Here is an 18,230-nt window from a genome sequence, read left to right on the forward strand (position 1 = left end):
TGACCTTCTTCTTGTGGAAAAACATACCTCAGGTAAGAATTTAGAATCTGTATCCATGCTACTTACGTAATCGTATGTGTATTACCATGAACATTTAATTCCGTAGATTTGAAAGTTAGGTTAGGTGGCTATATTTCATCTACTTTTTTTTTGTCGTATTATTATTTCGGTAAATATATGGATATAAAAAAAGAATTATATATATATATTTGTATATAATATAATCAAAGAACTACCTCTGTAACGTATATTATTTTAAATGAATGAATATAGATATTTTTTTTATGATGTAGGGGGCGGCAACCACGTGCTACGTGGCACTTCACCCGAGCCTAAAAGGGGTCACCGGAAAATATTTCTCAGACTGCAATGTCATCACTCCGAGCAAATTCGCCGCCGACGAAATCCTCGCCGACAAACTCTGGGACTTCTCTACCAAACTCGTCAATTCTCTCCCTCCCTAAATCATAAACCAAACGCCCCCTTACAATCTAGAAACAATATAATAGTTTTTCTAGTTTTTATTATTTTCGTTTTGAAAAAAATATTTTTATCGAATTCGATTCAAATATAACGTGTTATTTTATATATAATGAATAAAATAATGAATAATTTTACAAAATTACATAATTCCTTCGAAAACGCTTTAACAAAATTGGTGGCTGGTAAAAAAAAAAGTTAAAGATACACGTAATGTATTACCTTTTTCACAATTTTTAACACTCGTGGCTAAATTCAGATTAAATTGAAAACAAAAAAGAGTAAAATATTTAATCAAGACGTAAGAAATAAATAAAAAAACATTAAATTTAAATGGGTTATGGGCCATGACCATCAAAGTGGGCCGAAATCAGTGGGCCTCATCGGACTCCCAAAGGCCCATTGTTCGTACAACGACGGCGGAAACCGCAACGACGATCGCCGAGAACACCGGAGGAACGACCAGGTCAACCTTCGACCTCCCGAACATACTCGCCGGAAAACAGAACATCTCCGACGGAAAATCCAGTGGAAGCATAAGGGCTCCGTCGGATCCGCACCGCCGCCACCGCGAAGAAGCATCATCTGCTGGCAGCGACGGAGAAATCGCCGACACAAACGCGAGCTCCGGCGCGAAGGAGATGACAGCAACGGTGAGCGTAAGTAACGCCGTCCACGTGGCGCCGTAAATAACGAGGGGAATCCGCAAAGCGAATCGGTGTGTCAGAGACGAGAAGAGATTGCGAATCATCGTTCCTCTATTCGCGTTTGACCCACGAAATCTCGGGGATATTCCGCCATGGACGGAGCTTCGAGAGCTTAAATACGAAAGGCGCGAAGGAGAGAGAAACTAGCGAGTGTGGAGGTAGAAGGGAGAAGATCACCTAATCTCACCTGCTACTGCTACCACTGCGTAGATGACGAAAACGACCGAACCCATTGTCGTTTTGGATGTAAACTGCTGACGGCCCCCTCCCCCCCTCCTCTCCGTTGACCGTTGCTTGCTATCTATCCTGATTCCTGATGCTGAACAATGAGCAATGGATTCAAGAACCGAAGATTCTTACGTAAAACGCAAGAAAACTGCACAAAGAAGGGTATTTGATATGTAACATTATGATCCTGACAAGTACGTGAGATCTTTCCGGTGGAATCTAATCGACCGGAGTGTTCAGCTGCCGATAATGGAATGATGATTTCAAAGCAAGACCCTTTCGATGTGTCGAAGTATAGAACTGCGACAAATCTCCCAGCAAAACCGACATATTTCACCAGAATGTGGTTTTGGTTCTGTCGGTAAAAGACGAGGGGAGCCAGCGAGCTATAAGGTCTGATTCTCCTTGCACAGTGTATTACCGTACTTCATCCATACACCACAAACCTCAGAGGAAAAAAAAAGAAAAGAAAAGAAAAAAACCCTAAGGTGTTCAAGAACATAATACCACATCTAGTTTTATGAAGCAAGCATTCAGATAGGAATCACAAGAACATAATGATGATGATGATGCATGTAAAGAGAGCACAATATGATGTTCAAAGACATTAATGTAAAGACATTAATGTAAAGAGGATGGGTGGTGGTAGCAATAGACAGGAATCATCAAGTGACAATTCTACAGGCCTCGAGGAGGGATTCTTCTCAATTAGCACGGCTTTTGATGACGTCGAGGCCCATCTCGGTAGGATCAGTCGCTTGCAACTCCACCTGAATACCGTCAAGCTCTCTCTTGAACCTGTCTTTTGAGCTCGCGTATATCATCTTGCTCCTCACCCTCGACGTGTCCGGTGACCTTCCACCAACAAACACACCAAGACTCAGGTAAATTGGCTTCGCAGTTTCTGTTACTTGCCAAGACGCTCTCTCACCTATTTTGGTTTATAGAAGAATTCAAGAGAAGAAGATGGAGGGGTACCATGCGATGAAAAAGATCCTGCTCTTTTGGCAGTTCTCTGAGGTGACGAAATCGAAATCATAGACAGCGTATCTGCATTCATCCGCAGGAAGGCTTGCAGCAAAATCCTCATAGCTTTGGGATGGCTCACCAAGCTTCTCCACAATGACTTGCTTCTGCTTCTCTTCGATCTTGTAGACAATGAACCGGTATGTTCGCTTTGATTTCAACTCCAGAAACTTCAGCTTACAGTCATCATGAACAGCCATACCAGATGCAGCGTTGGCCTGGAAACCAATGGACATAATAAAAGACAGATACTATATCACCAACAGTTTCTCTTTCACGTTCTTGAACTCTTCCCGTGTCGAGTTTCCTCAATGTTCACACAGTTTTTCTTTTTGAAACATAATTCGCAATCTACGAAAATTGTCCATACATTCTCCGCTTGATACTCTAAAAGGCTGACCACAGACTAGTGTCAGTGCATTTCAGTGTTCTTGGCTATATACATTGCCCTTTGGCAGATCCCAAGTTTGCTAACGTGAACCAGATGAAACAATCAATGAAGCATATAATTTAGATCTGAAGTGTACGAGTATAAGACCAAGTGCAGAACATATTTTGACCAACAGCCACATTATTAGCAGGAGGAGTCCTTTAAATAGCTGACAAAGAAAGAGGAAAACAAGTTTTCTACCTCAGGACTCCATGCTAGACTAATGAAAAGACTGTTTCTCATCATCTCATTGGATTAGCCCAAATCCTTAAGACATTGTACTTTTCATAGATTTATCACCAAACTCGAATTATCCATTGCCAAACCACAAAAAAGAATGCAGAGCTTGGAGAAAATGCATCAAGAAAAAAACAAAACAACCTCAACGGATTCAGATCTGTACAAAAGAGAGATGATCCACCATGGCATCCAAAATCCAGGCAACATTCAGCTTCCACCAATAGCACGAAGACAAATCGGACATCAATTAACAAAATGAACACTAAAAGAATGAAAATTTGCAAATACGCAATTGAATTTCCTCTGCTTGATCCTTATCGCGGTCGATTTACAGTTCACAAACGAGTTTATCTTTCTTCTAGTAAGAATACTACTTGTATGATGGTTCTACAAATTGATCATGTTGTAAGGCAGTGTCACGAAATCACGACGGTAAACCTTTCCCTATTCCCAAAACCACTGGAAAATCAGCTTCCGCAAGCGGATCAAACACAAGACAGAACCAATTCCTAGCGAATTAAACTCATCGAGAAGCACTGAATCACAGAACAGTCATCGGATTCCATAGTATTCATCATGGCCGGCAAAATTAATCGGTGCACAAGCGGATTCCATGCAAATAAACGAAATTCAGCAGATCAAAGATCACCGATGGAACTGCGAAAAGAAGCTCAAGGCCTCACCATTTTTTCCGGTGTCGATGCTCTTCCGGCAAAATACACGTTGATCGGAGATTCGACTGTGGCAGAAGGGGGAGGAGAGAAGGTGTTGGGATAAGGAGGGACTTTTCAACTAGCTGCAGAGACCAGAGAGAGAGGTTCCACCTGCTTTTATTCAGTGGCGCCTCACGAGACGGATTGCTATAAATCGTACATCTCGTTGATATATCGCTATTTTATATATCGTGATTAGTATCGCGAGACAAACCGCTGATTGGTGTATTCAGCGGCGGCTTCGGATTTCCGTGGATAAACGACGTCGTGTTGTCCATTTTTTCTTTTGGGCCAATAGCAAATATATTTACCTCAAACTATTCATATTTAGTTGGGAAATTAATCCAACTTAAATAAGATATCAAAATAACTTAAATAAAAATAAAATATAACTAACTATTCTAAAATATGTTATAAAAAATAATATACAATATATAAAATAACGTTAACGTATAAATTATTCTATTGGTTATATATATAATAAAATATATATTTCTTTTATCTAATTTAGGATTAAAGTTTTACTAAATAAACTTATTTATACATTCATAGAAATGAATTTAATATTTTAAAAAATTAATTAACTCTAATAAATAAAATATTCATATTATCTAATATAAGTATTTATAGGAAACAAATACTTTTAAATAATTGATAATTTTATGATTATTTGTCATTTTGTAAATTTGTATTTTTGATATAAAGAATAGATAACTTGTGGGATATTATCTAAAATACTCTCATGTTATAAAAACTATTTTTACATATATATCATTCTCCACAGTGATCATGTGATCGAAATGATAATATAATTATATGGTGGTCATATTGATCATAATTTTAAATTTATAGTTATCATACTAAATAACTATGATCACACTTTATATCTCATATTAATCATTTGGTGCATCATAATTTTAACGTTATAACGAATATGACCACTATATCACTATATTATCATCGTGATCATATAATTATTTAGAGAAAAAGATATATTTAAAACTAATTTTAGTAAACGAATTTATTTTGAATATTTCCTTCGATTGAATACATACGTGTTACATACTATGAAATATGATAGCGAATTATATATATATATAGATATATATTTTATTTTATGTAAAATAAAGTTATCGGCTTAAATTTACAGATTCCGCTAAAACTAGCCGAGAAATATCATATGGGGTGTCTTTTGGTTCTTCGTCGTCTTCTTCCTTTGCTTCAATCCAACGCTGCTTTTACATTTCATTAGATTAATTATTATTTTTAATCAGTTCCATGATTTAATTAGATATTTATCTCCAATCATTTGGCAATATCTCGGCTCTTAAAATTCTTACTCTAAGGCTCGTAAAAAACTTACACGTTGAATGCCTAATGACCTTTTCAGGTATCTGTTGGTATTTACAGTTCACTTAATTTTATAATCAATTCCTTAAAAAACTGTACATATTCATTTTTTAGACTAAATTCGATTCATTTTATATTTTCTATTATTTTTTTAAATTATATATTTATTGGATTTGATTCAATTTTATTTTAAGAAATCATATTATTTTTATATAAAGCCAATTCTTGATTCAATTTGTATCAGTGATAATGACTATTTTTCGAGGAATATATTCGATTATTTTCATTTTAAAAAAAAATTATAAACATTTATTTTTATATTATATTCAATTTTATTTTGATCTGTTAGATTAATTTTTTTTATTATATTTGATAATAAAAGATACTATAAAACAAATCAATTTTTCAATTATTTTTTATTCAAAAACTGTCAAATTAAAATTCATTTTTTCCGATTTTTAAAAAATTATAATCATTAAAAAAATCGGATTCGATTATATACTATTCGGTATGAATCAATCAAACTGGCCAAACCCAGCAAGAGCAAGAGGCAGACAGTCCACACAACTGCGAAAACAGGAAGAAGAAACCATGCTCTCCAGCAACAACAAACAACGTAGGATGTTTGCTTACACACACAGACATGAAGGAGAGACATGAACCTATCCTTGGCTGAGGTCATGTAGCCTTCAAGAAAATGCCGCCACTGTATGCATTTTACCCGCCTGAAACTTAAGGCTGCTTCTTATCTCTGATGCTTCCTGTCTTAACTTCTTTCTTCTTGTCGATTTCTTTGCTCTTCGTGTTTCTTCTGCTTCTTGCCCTTTGTGTGAGACACTATGGAAGGCGGAGTGTCGTACACATTTTCCGCCCACGACACATTCAGCTTCCTCTCGGACAAACCGGGCTTCTCCCGACTGCCTGTTACAGCTGGGATGAGAATCAATGGTGTCTGTCGCAAGAAAATATGTAAGAAGAATCAAAATTGATCTGGTCTGAAGTTGGAAGACATGTTTTGAGAGACATGGAACTTCATTGATATTTTACTGGATGTAATGGATAAACCGGATTGATCATATATCAACTCAAATGTCCCCAAGATTATTCCCATTGAAAACATGCCTTTGCAGAGTCTACAGAACTCCAGAAACAAACACGTTTCAATACAAGTCAATTCTTGTAAAATCTAGAGGAAAATCTTGTCCATGCTTCACCCAAGAACAGTTTGTGCAGTTGGATTCGTATGTTCAGGATACAACTAGACACAGAGTAATATGATGTTTCAAGCTACACTGCAATAGGAACATGGGATAACAACTTATACCAAGAACATGCTTATAACGGGATACTCAAGGAAACGGCTCAAGCCTTTACAGATTATAATCATCTCAAACTCAAGAACAATTGTGAAATCCGAGGATAATTAAACGTCAATCAACATAATGAAGAACACAGGGTGACTTACAGTCTCAAAGAATACTTGCTGCAATGTAGCCGCAAAGCCCTCTTCTTTTTCATCCGAAGACTTGAGAGATAAACAACCAGAAACGGATTTGCCCGTCTCCTTGTATTGATACTCCTCATTCACACTTTGGTGTATATAATCAGTATCATCCCCATCAGACTTCAGATCCTGTAAAGGAAGGATGGACGGTAGAGGTATCGAAGCATTTTGCCAGGCTTGATGACAGGTTTTCAACTCTATAAACCGGGATTGCTACAACAGAGAGAGTTCATATCCAATTGAAACCACTGATCTTCAGGGCAGAAGTGTAAACAATTTGCCATGAATCGTACAACAAATACGAAACTCTATTGACATGACCAAGAACACGCACAAGGACAACATAGGAAATCATCTACTTATTCAAACTTACGCAGTGAAAGAACGTATCCGAACAAGAGTCAACAGAACCAATCGACGAAGACAGACAAATGAATAGAGAAGAACGTAAATCGTTAACTAAGATTACCACTTCAATCACTCTTCTGAAGAGGTTTCAGACGATATGATGTCAACGAAGGAACCAAATAAAGGAGTAGTAGCTCAAAGGGCACCCAAGGCATGATATCAATGCTCTTCGAAACCATGTACCCAGAAGAGACGAATAACCCTAGTCCTCGAATTCCGATCCGACAGGCGCAAAAGTTGGAGGCTGCCCTTGGCAGATAGAGAGAGAGAGAGACTCTGAAAGCAATTCCTTTGAATTTCATATTACATCCATTCCGTCAGAGATAAATCACCATTGCCGAGATGACAATATCCATTCGAAAAGAGACAAATCAAAAATTGCTCGATCAAACTGACCGGTTCTTCATCTATCAGATCAAAGTGATCAAGATGATGAACAAGTACAAATGCCAAACCACCATCAGTTTCTTACGACTCATTCATTTGACATGCCCACAAACCAATGCCCCAAAAGAACGGATCTCATAAGAAACCGTTTAACAAGGACATTCAAACAACGATTTAAAAAATACCCTAAGAGCTCGTGAATTTGGTCACCGCCTTCGTTCCTTCAGATACGGCGTGTTTGGCCAGTTCTCCAGGCAAGACCAATCTCACGGCGGTCTGGATCTCCCTGGACGTGATGGTGGGCTTCTTGTTGTACCTTGCGAGACGCGACGATTCCTGAGCGAGCTTCTCGAAGATATCGTTGATGAAGCTGTTCATGATCCCCATGGCCTTGCTCGAGATCCCGATGTCAGGATGAACCTGCTTCAACACCTTGAAGATGTAGATCTTGTACGTCTCCGTGCTCTTCTTCGCCTTCTTCTTCTTCTTCTCGCTCCCTCCCTCCTTCGCTATCTTCTTCTCCGCCTTCGGCTGCTTCTCCGCCGGCTTCTTCTCCGCTGGCTTCTTCTCCGCCTTCGGCGCCATTGACGATCGCGCTAGAGAGAGAACAAAAATCACAGAAAGAGAGAGATTGATCGAAGAGGCCTGATGAAGAAATTTACGGAGAAGGGATTTGGTTATATAGAGGTTTGTGGTGGTCCCAGATTGGTTAGATCAGTTTCGCGGGGATTAATGACGTGGCGTAACGAGCATCACTGATGTTTAACGTGGACGGTTAAGATTTAGCCATACGCTCTAATGGGCTGGTATTAGGCAGGCCCATATACTCTGATGGGCTGTTAAAACAGGCCCAAATCTTCCTCCCGACAACCTTTAGCGAAATGAAATCACGGCACCTACACAATTGTAAGAGCAAAAATATGGAGATCCAAATGGGTTTTGAATTGGACGAGTACAAAAAAAAAAAAAAAAAAAAAAAAACCCTAAAATCTTGTTCTTCTGTTCCATCATTAATGTAGTGAGGGGAAACTATCAGAGGAGAACTTTCTATGAACCTCTCGATAGCGGGGAAAAAACAGATCGACCAAAGAAGAAAAGAGAGATTGTTCAGTTCTTCCCTCGGGCTGAAATCAAAGCGGGCAGGCGGGGAACGCGCTCTGTTTCCGTGTCTGAGATCTTCCCCGATCATTTCGACCCACTGTGTTTTCCCTTTTGAACCTTAGACCCTGCTTGGTTCCCAACACATTATTTATGTTATTGTAGTAGAGAGAAAGTGGAAGCAATTAACTGTGACTGGAACTGTAAGTGAAAGATGCAAGAGTGTAATCATCAATACAATCTCAGGCTAGAAAGTAGTGAGGGGAAACTATCAGAGGAGAACTTTCTATGAACCTCTCGATAGCGGGGAAAAAACAGATCGACCAAAGAAGAAAAGAGAGATTGTTCAGTTCTTCCCTCGGGCTGAAATCAAAGCGGGCAGGCGGGGAACGCGCTCTGTTTCCGTGTCTGAGATCTTCCCCGATCATTTCGACCCACTGTGTTTTCCCTTTTGAACCTTAGACCCTGCTTGGTTCCCAACACATTATTTATGTTATTGTAGTAGAGAGAAAGTGGAAGCAATTAACTGTGACTGGAACTGTAAGTGAAAGATGCAAGAGTGTAATCATCAATACAATCTCAGGCTAGAAATAATATGAATGGATCACACAAGAGAACACAACACCCATCTTCTTAGAGATCTCAACACGTCATCAGACAACATTTCTATTGAAAAATACCACCGGATCAAAGCAGGAACATTGTAACAACTAATCATACATTGATTCTAGTAAGAATACTACTTGTATGATGGTTCTACAAATTGATCATGTTGTAAGGCAGTGTCACGAAATCACGACGGTAAACCTAGTTGCGGGCTATAACGATAACTGAACATACATGAAAGTAACCATTCACATTTCACATACCATGAGAGGAGAGAAGATTCAAAGGCATCATCATCATCATGTAAAGGGAAAAAATGCATAATATCAAAGACAACCAAACCAAGAACCAACCCCATATGCCATTTGAGAGATAACGTATCATTGATTTGATCTATTACAATGTAATTTGACCAAATGCTTCAATTTCCCAAGATTAGATCAATACGAACAAGATCACCAAATCAATGAACTGATAACAGATCAAAATATAGGACTGATGGAATTCAAAACCAATTGTGGGTATAACATGTTTGAAACTGAATCATCAAACTGCAGACAGAGGTTCTAAAAGCATCAAGGACTAACCTATTGATAACAGGACATAAAGGAAAACTCTGGAGACAATCAAAATGGAACAGTTCAACTACCTCGGGGAACCGACGTTGATGTTCCGGTGAAGAATCCGACCACTAGCAGAATCTCCACCATCAATCAGCTCTTTTAGCCCCAAATTCTCCATCTTTTCCTCTTCCTCCTTCTCTTTCACCTCCTTCTTCTGCTTCTCCCCATGAAGATTCGCCAATCTCTCGAAGTAGTTCCCGTATATATACTCAGGCGTGTACCCATCGTCCTCGTCGAACAGCATGATATGTCCGTGCCACTCCCAGACACGATAATCCGAGCCCTCTTCTTCGTGGTACCCGACACAGATGTGGTGATCGTTGACGGTCACGGCCTGACCTGAATTGGGTTTCAGCGAATCGCTCCTACCCGATACGATGATTCGGACGAGCTCCTTCTCGAGCCTGGATTCTTCCCGGGCGAGCTTGCGCTGGGTATCGCCGGAATCTTCGCCGTCGCTGTCGTCAGAGAGGTCGTCGGATTTGAAGAGGAGGTCGTCTAGGGCTTGGGAAAGGAAAGGGTAATGGGGAGGGCGGATTTGGAGGCGACCGAGTAGGGTTTGGATGAGGAGATTGTCGATGTTATCGTTTTCATTGAAGGAGCTCATGGTTATAGCTCTTGTTCTTCGTCGTCGTCGTCGTCGTCTACCTCTGGAATGGGTTTTAGGGATAAAGGCAAAAGGGTTTTTGTGAAGGACGAGAATCTTGTACGTGTAAATGGGCCGCGAAGCAAATTTCTTCCATATTGAAGGGTAAAATGGGGAATATTCTCGGCTCATTGAATGCTCTCAAGTCTCAAGTTTCATCGAGTGAGATAATTTCATTTGGTAAATTATCCAACAGTATTCACGTGTTAAAATTAAGAGACTAATACTTATCTTAAATATAGGATCGTATTAATCGAATGTGTTATAATAGCCGAATCATAAATCATATCTTATAAACTGATGTGAACTGACCGCTTAGCGGTTATTTGCATTGAATAAAACATGGAAGAATTAGTCTTCCTTTTTTACATGAGTTATATTTCTATTACATTTTATTTTCATATATATAGGGTGATTTGCTTTCATCATCTTTGTCTATTTAAAAATTAAACTATCATGTTAAAAAATAAAAAATATTTTTGTAGAAAATTTATGTTATACTTCGCTTCTGATTCTGATTCGGAACACTATCATTGGTATTAGAGCATATCTTCTTTCTTTTTTCTCTTTTTTGTTATCGTTGATTCAGACACTCGGTGGTATCATGATGACAACCAAGAGCGCATTGACAATCTGGAATATGAATTATCGACCCTTTATTTTATGTCATTCACGATCCAGACCAAAACACGTGGTAATGGCGATCAACAAAAAACGCATCGAATTTTTGGAAACAGAACTTTCGACATTGCAGGATGAATTTGCTCAAGTGCATATGTCCATGACAGAGTAATGTCTACTAGAAACATCTCCCACTCATCTCGCTGATTCTCTTTCACCGGCGCATATCACTTCTCCATTCGATTGAGAGAAACAGATACGTATCAATTTTTCACATCTAAACCTTGTGGACAGGATTCTTCTGAGTATGATACGGACTGGACGTTTAGAAGTTATTTACGTTAGAATAAAATATAGGAAAATTAGTCTTCCTTTCTTGTAGGAGTTATATCTCCATTACGTTTTTGTTAATCCGAAAGTTCACTGGTTCTTTGACCCAACTATATCTCCTAGAAGATTTGAGCAGCCCATGTGAAAACCCTTCCCTAACCAGGAATTGAACCGCCAATCTGTAAATACTTTGCACTCATCTGTTACCACTCGTCCACAAATTGTTGGGTATCTCCGTTTTGTTTCCATATATCTATGATTTACTAAAGTGTATTTAAATATTAAACTGTCATGTTGAAAAAAATTAGAGAATATTTTCGTAGAAAGCTTGTATTGTTCTTCGGTTCTGATTGGACCACTATCATCAACATGCCACCGACAATCTAGTGTAATTTGTGCCATTGTAATATCCTATCGAAACCATATAAAATACATAACAAATACTATTTTTGAAATCCCTAACAATCAGTTCAAGTTCAATGACTATGAATGTGATTTTGTGATTCCTAATTTCCGATTAAATTTTAGATAGTCTAAACTAAGGCTATGAATGGTAGGTTTTCTTAGAATTTTTAGATTCTAATAACAAAAAAAATAACCAATCAAATTTTTATAAATTTAGTTTTTTTAAAATTTAGAAAACCATTTTGATGGAAAAATCAATAAAAAACTAAAAAAACTCTATTAATTTTATTTACAAAAACCAAAAATCAGAATCCAAAATGCAAAAACTGAAAAACTAAAAAGCCAAAACCAAAAACTCAGAATAAAAGTTAATACCATTATAACCTAATAAGATAACCTAAAAACCAAATGATATTGATTTTTCTTTTATAAAATGAGAAATCTGAAGCAAACTAAATCTAATCTAAAATAATAAAAATTAAATAAATATGATATTTATAAACTTAAAAATAACCAAACCAAAAACCAAAACTTTAATCCACTAGTCAGTCACTTAGAGAGACATGAAGTAATGTAGCTGAAATTTCAACCAAAATCCGAAGCGGATCCTTTAAAATATCATAAAACAAAAAAAAACAAAGTGACACTTCATATATTTCGGATAACCAGCGAATCTCTTCGCATGGATTTTTCGCCATCATCAACGTACTTTAACAAAATATCGACCTATATATATATATATGCCGTATATACATCACATCTGTAAGAACAGGAATGTGATGAAGCAAAAAGGTAGTCGCTTTGTTCTGTTTGCTATAATTGTGCTTGATGGTGTATTGTCTTAAAGGCCACTTCTTTTGTTGGGCAATCACCGCCTCAATGTCTCCAGGATGTAATCCGCATAGAGATCCCTACACAACACAACACAACACAACAGAAGAAACCCTTAAAAATACTTATTACATGTTCAAGTAGTTTTGGTAACGATATTTCAGTGGTGTGATAGTGTGTGTTCTTGTGTTCAAAAGAGTTTTTGTCACAGTGCAGAGAAATCATAATATCCACAAGGGCTTACATGGAATGTTGAATTGCATCATAGGCTGCAGTTGCAGGCAAGAAGTCATTAACCGCTACTTCCTTGTTCTCGTTCTTCTTGTCTGTCGTAACAAAAAAAGGCAATGATGTTTCCATCTTCTCAATCATACAAATCGTGTTTTTATCAAAATAATTAGCCAAAAGCAACTTACAGTCTTCAAAGAAACGTCGGATCTCAGCCAAACGATGAGGAGGAAGCTCCTTGATGTCATTGTAATGGCGATACTCGGGATCATCAGCACATACTGCAATGATCTTGTCATCTTTCTCGCCCTATATCCCGTAAAAGTTAGGCTCACAAGACACTATATCGTTTCATTCTATTTTTACTGATTCAAGAACAAACAAACTTGGAAATGATTTGAGAATGTGTTTACCTGATCAATCATGGGCATGAGACCAATGGCTTTGGCTCGAAGGTAGCATCCTGGTATTACAGGTTCCTACAGGAGTAACATTTTTCAGACAGATTTATTCGATTTGCACGTTAGGAAAACCGCATTTTGCCGCATTTCATATGTTGTAGCAAAGAGCTGTAACCAAAAAATGATCACATGGATAACATGATATATAGGGCACGATTTTCTACTGCTTGTGGCTAATATTCAGGTGTTTGGTGGTATATATGGATCCAGTGGACATCAGACTTTTACATCAGTATGAGTTCTGGAAATCACATGAAATAAAAAGAAAATACCTGCATAATGATGAGCACATCCATAGGATCACTGTCCTCACAAAGGGTTCGTGGGATGAACCCATAGTTGTGGGGGTAAACAACCGATGAGTAAAGAATCCGATCAACCTGCATACATATACGTAAGATTTTAAAAAAACTCACAGTACCGTCTTTATAGTGAGAAATGAAAAAAGAATGATGATACTGATATGTGTTACCTTTATAAGACCAGTCGTTTTGTCAAGTTCATACTTAACCTTGCTTCCTTTTCCTATCTCAATCACCTGCAATAGTAGTAACCATATGCTCTGTTAATGATTTCTCAAAGAATTGTAGTAGAAAACAGCAATCGAAGCCAGGGTTTCCCGTCTTTTTTGACAAAGCATTTCAAGGTGCAAGAAAACATGTCAATTAGGCATGGCTACAATATCCAAGATTAGGGATATGGTTTAGGAGCAGTAATCAAATTCCAATTCGCAGCTATATATAATATACCTTTTCTACATGACCAAGGCAAATGTGTTACTACAGAATAAACCCAGCAAAGATGGCATGGCACAGCTAAACTTGTGTGGTGTATCTTCAAATAAGCATATAATGGTAACTCGTAACTCGCATTATTGCAACAAAAGCTGTTGACCCAAATAGCTTTAGAGGCTCAATTATCAGATTATATATAACTTACACAATTGAAGATCTTTGGGGCTCCAGGTCCTGTAAACAGTGGATAGATAGAGAAACGTACAGAGACAACGTTAGCAACATTGCCCTTCTCTCAAGGACATGACATGAAACAGAAAACAATCAGATATGGCTTACCTATCTCCAGATCATGCCAAGGGTGTGCAGCAACTGACCTCTGGGTCATGGAAGAGAGTATCCTCTCATTGAGAGGAGGATGTGAAGCATTTTTCTCCATGAAAGTTTTGGTGGGAACCTCGAGGGGTGGGGCCATTGCTGCAACAAACAGACACAAGAGAGATTCATCAACACCAAAACCCATAAGATCTTCGTATTTGCAGAAGCAATGGGTCCGATCCAAAGAATTCAATCAACCATTAACCATAGGGAATCTGAGCTTATATCAACATCCAAACCACATTAAAATTTGTTCATCTTTTGAATTGGTAAACTCTTGAAGATCATTTGGTCATATCTCCAACACCTGAAAAACGCCTTGAATGATGGACAAGCTCTCATATGGGAGACAATATGAAACCAAAAGCACAAGGTACGAACCTTAGAGATCTCATTGGCAATTAAAACTAAAGAAAGTTACGGATACAATGGCAAACGTCTGAGAAACGCTTATGCTTTGATGCAGTTTATAATCCCTTAAACACCCAGAAAACTGTTCCAAACCCACGTTTATAGAGCAATTACAGAGACCCAGAAAAAATAAAAAAGCCGATCATGGTCAAATTAATCAGAGATGGGCTTGAAGCAACCGTAACTTTGAAACTTTCAGAAACCAACGCAGATCTACAGATTACAAAGCTCCACCGACAAGAAGAAATGTCCAGGAATAGCGAAAAAAAGAGAGAAAAATATTCTAAAGTAGGGCTCGACAATCAGAAAAAAAATTTCCACGGATTCAACATATTAAACATGATTCAACGGTTCTGAAAACAAATTTCCACGGATTCAACACATCAAATGACCTCGACAATCAGAAAACCCATAAACGAAAACCATACACGGAGAAGCATACGAACATTGAAACATAACGATATATACATCCATCTCATACATACGCAAAACTTGATGAAATTTGGTAATAATATCCAAAAAATACAGAAAAACCCTAGAAAATGGGAGAGAGAAGACAAGCCCGAATCGGCGCCATTTCGAAATCCGTACCTGCAAATAGTCCAAGCGAATGAGTCGATCTCCGAACAAAGTTTCGAGAAACGAAGAACAAACGCACAGATCTCCAGAGGAAAAAAAAAAACAGGGAGAGAGGAAAAATCACGAAAGGAATGAAGGAGAAGCAGAAAGCGCTAAAGCAGAGGAAAGTTAAAAGAAGAACGTAGCTGCAACTGTACGCGTTCCCGCTCTCTGCTTCCTCCCCTGCTATTTGAAGGTGCCATTACAGGCCAAAATAAAAAGGAAAAAGAAAAATTGCAAAATAAAATAATAAAATGGAAAATTTTAATTTTTGTTGACAAATATGGAAATAAATAATATGCCCAGAAAAAAAAAAGGATATCCTGGGGAGGAGCGAATATTTTAACACGTGTCATGATTTTATTGGCCTCTTGTGCTCAGTAGGGACCAGACATGGAAGGAAGTCCTAACGGCAATGGGATCCAGATTGGCCCTCCACGTTTACGTGATTCGGATGGTCAGGAGTTCACGTTAAGTCTCCGTTAGCTACTCCGAATGGAAATGTGCTGAAGCAGGGTTTCGATTAGATGTAAGCGGGTGCACGGGGAGTTTGTGTACTATAATATCTGACGTGGCAAAGCCGCTGTCGGTGGATTTCGCATCACGTATTTAAGGATCAGCATAAATATTAATTCGGGTGACTATTTATTTCAATCTTTTATATTTATGTATTTAAAACTTTCTAACGTAAAATCAAAGTTGAACAAATCTAAAGAAAAAATCGATAATTCGATTCAAAATTAGATATATATATATATATATATATATGGTTCACACACGATTATAACTCAATTGATATCAATCGCTTGGCATTGCAAAGTTTATTACAAGTTATTTTTTTATAATTATAATATACATAATTAACAGAAACCTGATCCATTTTTTAACTAAATTATAGTGATTTTCATGTTAAATATTTAACGGATATTGGAAAAGATATAACTTAACTTTCATATGAAACATTGGAATTGAAAAAGCGAATATTTCCCGTGTAATTGAAACAATTAAAGCTTACGTTTCAGAATTTTATTGGCTACAAGAAAGGAATCCAGTGAACCCGTCCGCAGGAGATAAGCGGTGCGGTGGATGCGTAAATAGACAGTAACTCTACCATCATGCAATCGATGCTGCGTAGGATCATCGTGGGATTCATCTAATCATATATTGCATGTATTAATTTCGTATGGATAATAAATATTTTGATCGAATTCGTATAATATTTTTTTGTTATCGGTATCAAGCTAGATTTGCTTTGCCTAATTCTAATGATAAGATGAGAAGGCATAAAATATCCTCGACCGAATTCGAATCCATTTTGGACCAAACTTTTTCAAAAAAAAAAAAAACTCGCGTCTTATTGGATTACTTACGACCTAAAGTATTAAAGAAATTTTTAAGAGCTTGTTTTTCTATTCAAAAAATTTAAAACTAATCATTTTTTTTTTTTGATAACGGAGGACCCTAACTGCTACCCTTCGGACGCACTGACTAGGTAAACCTCTGGTCCGATAGCAGTCTTTGTATATGGATCATATAAACCCATAAATTACCTCCCTCCCCATCAGACAGGAATCGAACACTCAACCTCAATATGGAGTTACCTTCTGCCACAAGTTTGACCATTCGTCCATGATCTGTTGGGTTAAAAAACTAATCATTTTATTTAAACCATTTTATAATTTGTTTTCAAAATAAAATTATTATTATTATTCTTACGTATTATAGTCAAACGTCGATATAATGTGAATCCAGTTACATATTTATTTCAACACTTTTTAATATTATTAATTAAAAAGATTGCTGGAAATGATGGGTTTGTGAATTTTGGGTTCAAGGTTTAGGTTTCTCATTGATTTTTTGTTTTGTAGCAATTATAATAATACCCAAGTTTCGGTGCTCGCTGCATTTAGTTTTCCATGTACGTTAGTATGTCGTTATCCATGTTTTGGATTTTTATGTTTTTGTATTACATGCATGGTTAGCTGTACTTATTGCCTTTGATGCTGTCTTAATTAATTTTTGACATTACATTTTTAACCACGTGCTTAAGCTTAATGATAATTATCATTAGTCTCTTTTTGTTTGTAAAACCTTATTTAAGCTACGCTCACGCGTTCGATTTTCTTTACCTTAAACAATGCCAATATGATCAGATACTCGATCGCGTCGGTATATAACATGATTAGTTCAGAAATTAAATATTGAATTGGGATGTTAGACGATTGAAAAACTAAAATAGTTATTCAATAAAAAAAATTCCATGATAACTAAAACCGAACCTAAAAACGAATAAATAAGTATATATGTCTAAATAAAAATATAAATATCATAATTAGGATTAAGGATACATGGTTACGCTTTAATTCAATTGGATGCCGAAATTACTATCGGGCCATGGGCTTTTTGTGAGAAATTATTGAGCCCTAAAAACGATCCATCACTTTTTAAGTTTACAAGAGATTACAGGACGACATCGTTTTGGCGCTCTCACAAATCAATCAAACCATTACCGAAGATCACGCGCCCGACCAATGCAGATCTCCATCTCAAACAAAAATCCAACGGCTCAGATTCATTCTCTCTCTCCAAAAAAATCTCTCAATCTCCGAAAAGTCCATCGAGCGACCACTTTTCAACGGCCGACCGGTTGCTGTCGTGCTCCGTTCCTCCGCTTCAATCCTCTCCGATCAGATCTGGTGCTTCCCCCTCTCGATTTCTAGGGTCCTTTTCCCCAACCTTGATCCTCTACTGGGATCTGTACTCTTTC

The 18,230-nt window shown here is 37.4% G+C and overlaps 8 protein-coding genes and 1 long non-coding RNA gene across 11 annotated transcripts in view; 2 read left to right on the forward strand and 7 right to left on the reverse strand.

The window, feature by feature from the left end:
- Positions 1-587, forward strand: part of LOC104824528 (short-chain dehydrogenase TIC 32, chloroplastic) — a 2,896-nt gene extending 2,309 nt beyond the window's left edge. Inside the window, exons 7-8 of the mRNA XM_010556630.2 lie at positions 3-32; positions 294-587. Of these exons, the coding sequence (XP_010554932.1) occupies positions 3-32; positions 294-464 (201 nt within the window). The 3' untranslated portion in view covers positions 465-587. The remainder of the gene's footprint in view (positions 1-2; positions 33-293) is intronic.
- Positions 588-678: 91 nt separating this feature from the next.
- On the reverse strand, positions 679-1,782 carry LOC104823422. Its single transcript, XM_010554989.1, has one exon. The coding sequence runs from the start codon at positions 1,229-1,231 to the stop codon at positions 851-853; it is 381 nt and encodes a 126-aa protein (XP_010553291.1). The 5' UTR covers positions 1,232-1,782; the 3' UTR covers positions 679-850.
- Positions 1,783-1,912: 130 nt separating this feature from the next.
- LOC104823423 (actin-depolymerizing factor 1) lies at positions 1,913-3,927 on the reverse strand. 2 transcript variants are annotated; one of them, XM_010554990.2, is made up of 3 exons: positions 3,795-3,927; positions 2,394-2,659; positions 1,913-2,270 (listed from the first exon to the last, which is right to left on the reverse strand). In XM_010554990.2, exons 1-3 carry the CDS (start codon positions 3,795-3,797, stop codon positions 2,120-2,122), a joined length of 420 nt encoding a protein of 139 aa, XP_010553292.1. In that variant the 5' UTR covers positions 3,798-3,927; the 3' UTR covers positions 1,913-2,119. The 2 variants fall into 2 exon arrangements, with proteins under 2 accessions (XP_010553292.1, XP_019059297.1); XM_019203752.1 differs by lacking the exon at positions 3,795-3,927 and having other exon boundaries at positions 1,917-2,270; positions 2,394-2,678.
- Positions 3,333-3,788, reverse strand: LOC109117088. The gene is made up of 2 exons (XR_002024573.1): positions 3,550-3,788; positions 3,333-3,462 (listed from the first exon to the last, which is right to left on the reverse strand). It is a non-coding gene; the product is annotated as an uncharacterized LOC109117088 (long non-coding RNA).
- Positions 3,928-5,940: 2,013 nt separating the features above from the next.
- LOC104824529 lies at positions 5,941-7,399 on the reverse strand. The gene is made up of 3 exons (XM_010556631.1): positions 7,394-7,399; positions 6,640-6,807; positions 5,941-6,126 (listed from the first exon to the last, which is right to left on the reverse strand). The coding sequence occupies exons 1-3, from the start codon at positions 7,397-7,399 to the stop codon at positions 5,941-5,943; spliced, it is 360 nt and encodes a 119-aa protein (XP_010554933.1).
- On the reverse strand, positions 7,359-8,136 carry LOC104823425 (probable histone H2B.3). The gene has a single exon (XM_010554992.2). It carries the CDS (start codon positions 8,056-8,058, stop codon positions 7,660-7,662), a length of 399 nt encoding a protein of 132 aa, XP_010553294.1. The 5' UTR covers positions 8,059-8,136; the 3' UTR covers positions 7,359-7,659.
- A 695-nt stretch (positions 8,137-8,831) lies between these two features.
- On the reverse strand, positions 8,832-10,492 carry LOC104823424. Its single transcript, XM_010554991.2, has 2 exons — positions 9,827-10,492; positions 8,832-9,036 (listed from the first exon to the last, which is right to left on the reverse strand). Exons 1-2 carry the CDS (start codon positions 10,405-10,407, stop codon positions 9,030-9,032), a joined length of 588 nt encoding a protein of 195 aa, XP_010553293.1. The 5' UTR covers positions 10,408-10,492; the 3' UTR covers positions 8,832-9,029.
- Positions 10,493-12,323: 1,831 nt separating this feature from the next.
- On the reverse strand, positions 12,324-15,671 carry LOC104823426 (soluble inorganic pyrophosphatase 4-like). The gene is made up of 9 exons (XM_010554994.2): positions 15,437-15,671; positions 14,396-14,533; positions 14,262-14,290; positions 13,795-13,860; positions 13,595-13,702; positions 13,275-13,340; positions 13,050-13,170; positions 12,878-12,959; positions 12,324-12,713 (listed from the first exon to the last, which is right to left on the reverse strand). Exons 2-9 carry the CDS (start codon positions 14,529-14,531, stop codon positions 12,671-12,673), a joined length of 651 nt encoding a protein of 216 aa, XP_010553296.1. The 5' UTR covers positions 14,532-14,533; positions 15,437-15,671; the 3' UTR covers positions 12,324-12,670.
- A 2,318-nt stretch (positions 15,672-17,989) lies between these two features.
- The window catches only part of LOC104823427 (ras-related protein RABE1a-like), a 2,746-nt gene continuing 2,505 nt past the window's right edge, over positions 17,990-18,230 (forward strand). Inside the window, exon 1 of one of the 2 annotated variants that reach the window (XM_010554996.2) lies at positions 17,990-18,184. The gene's annotated coding sequence lies outside the window, so the exon portion shown is untranslated. The remainder of the gene's footprint in view (positions 18,185-18,230) is intronic. The other variant, XM_010554995.1, reaches the window with a different exon arrangement.

This window comes from Tarenaya hassleriana, unplaced genomic scaffold, assembly GCF_000463585.1.
Source record: "Tarenaya hassleriana unplaced genomic scaffold, ASM46358v1 Cleome4, whole genome shotgun sequence".
In the NCBI taxonomy this organism is placed as follows: Eukaryota; Viridiplantae; Streptophyta; class Magnoliopsida; order Brassicales; family Cleomaceae; genus Tarenaya; species Tarenaya hassleriana.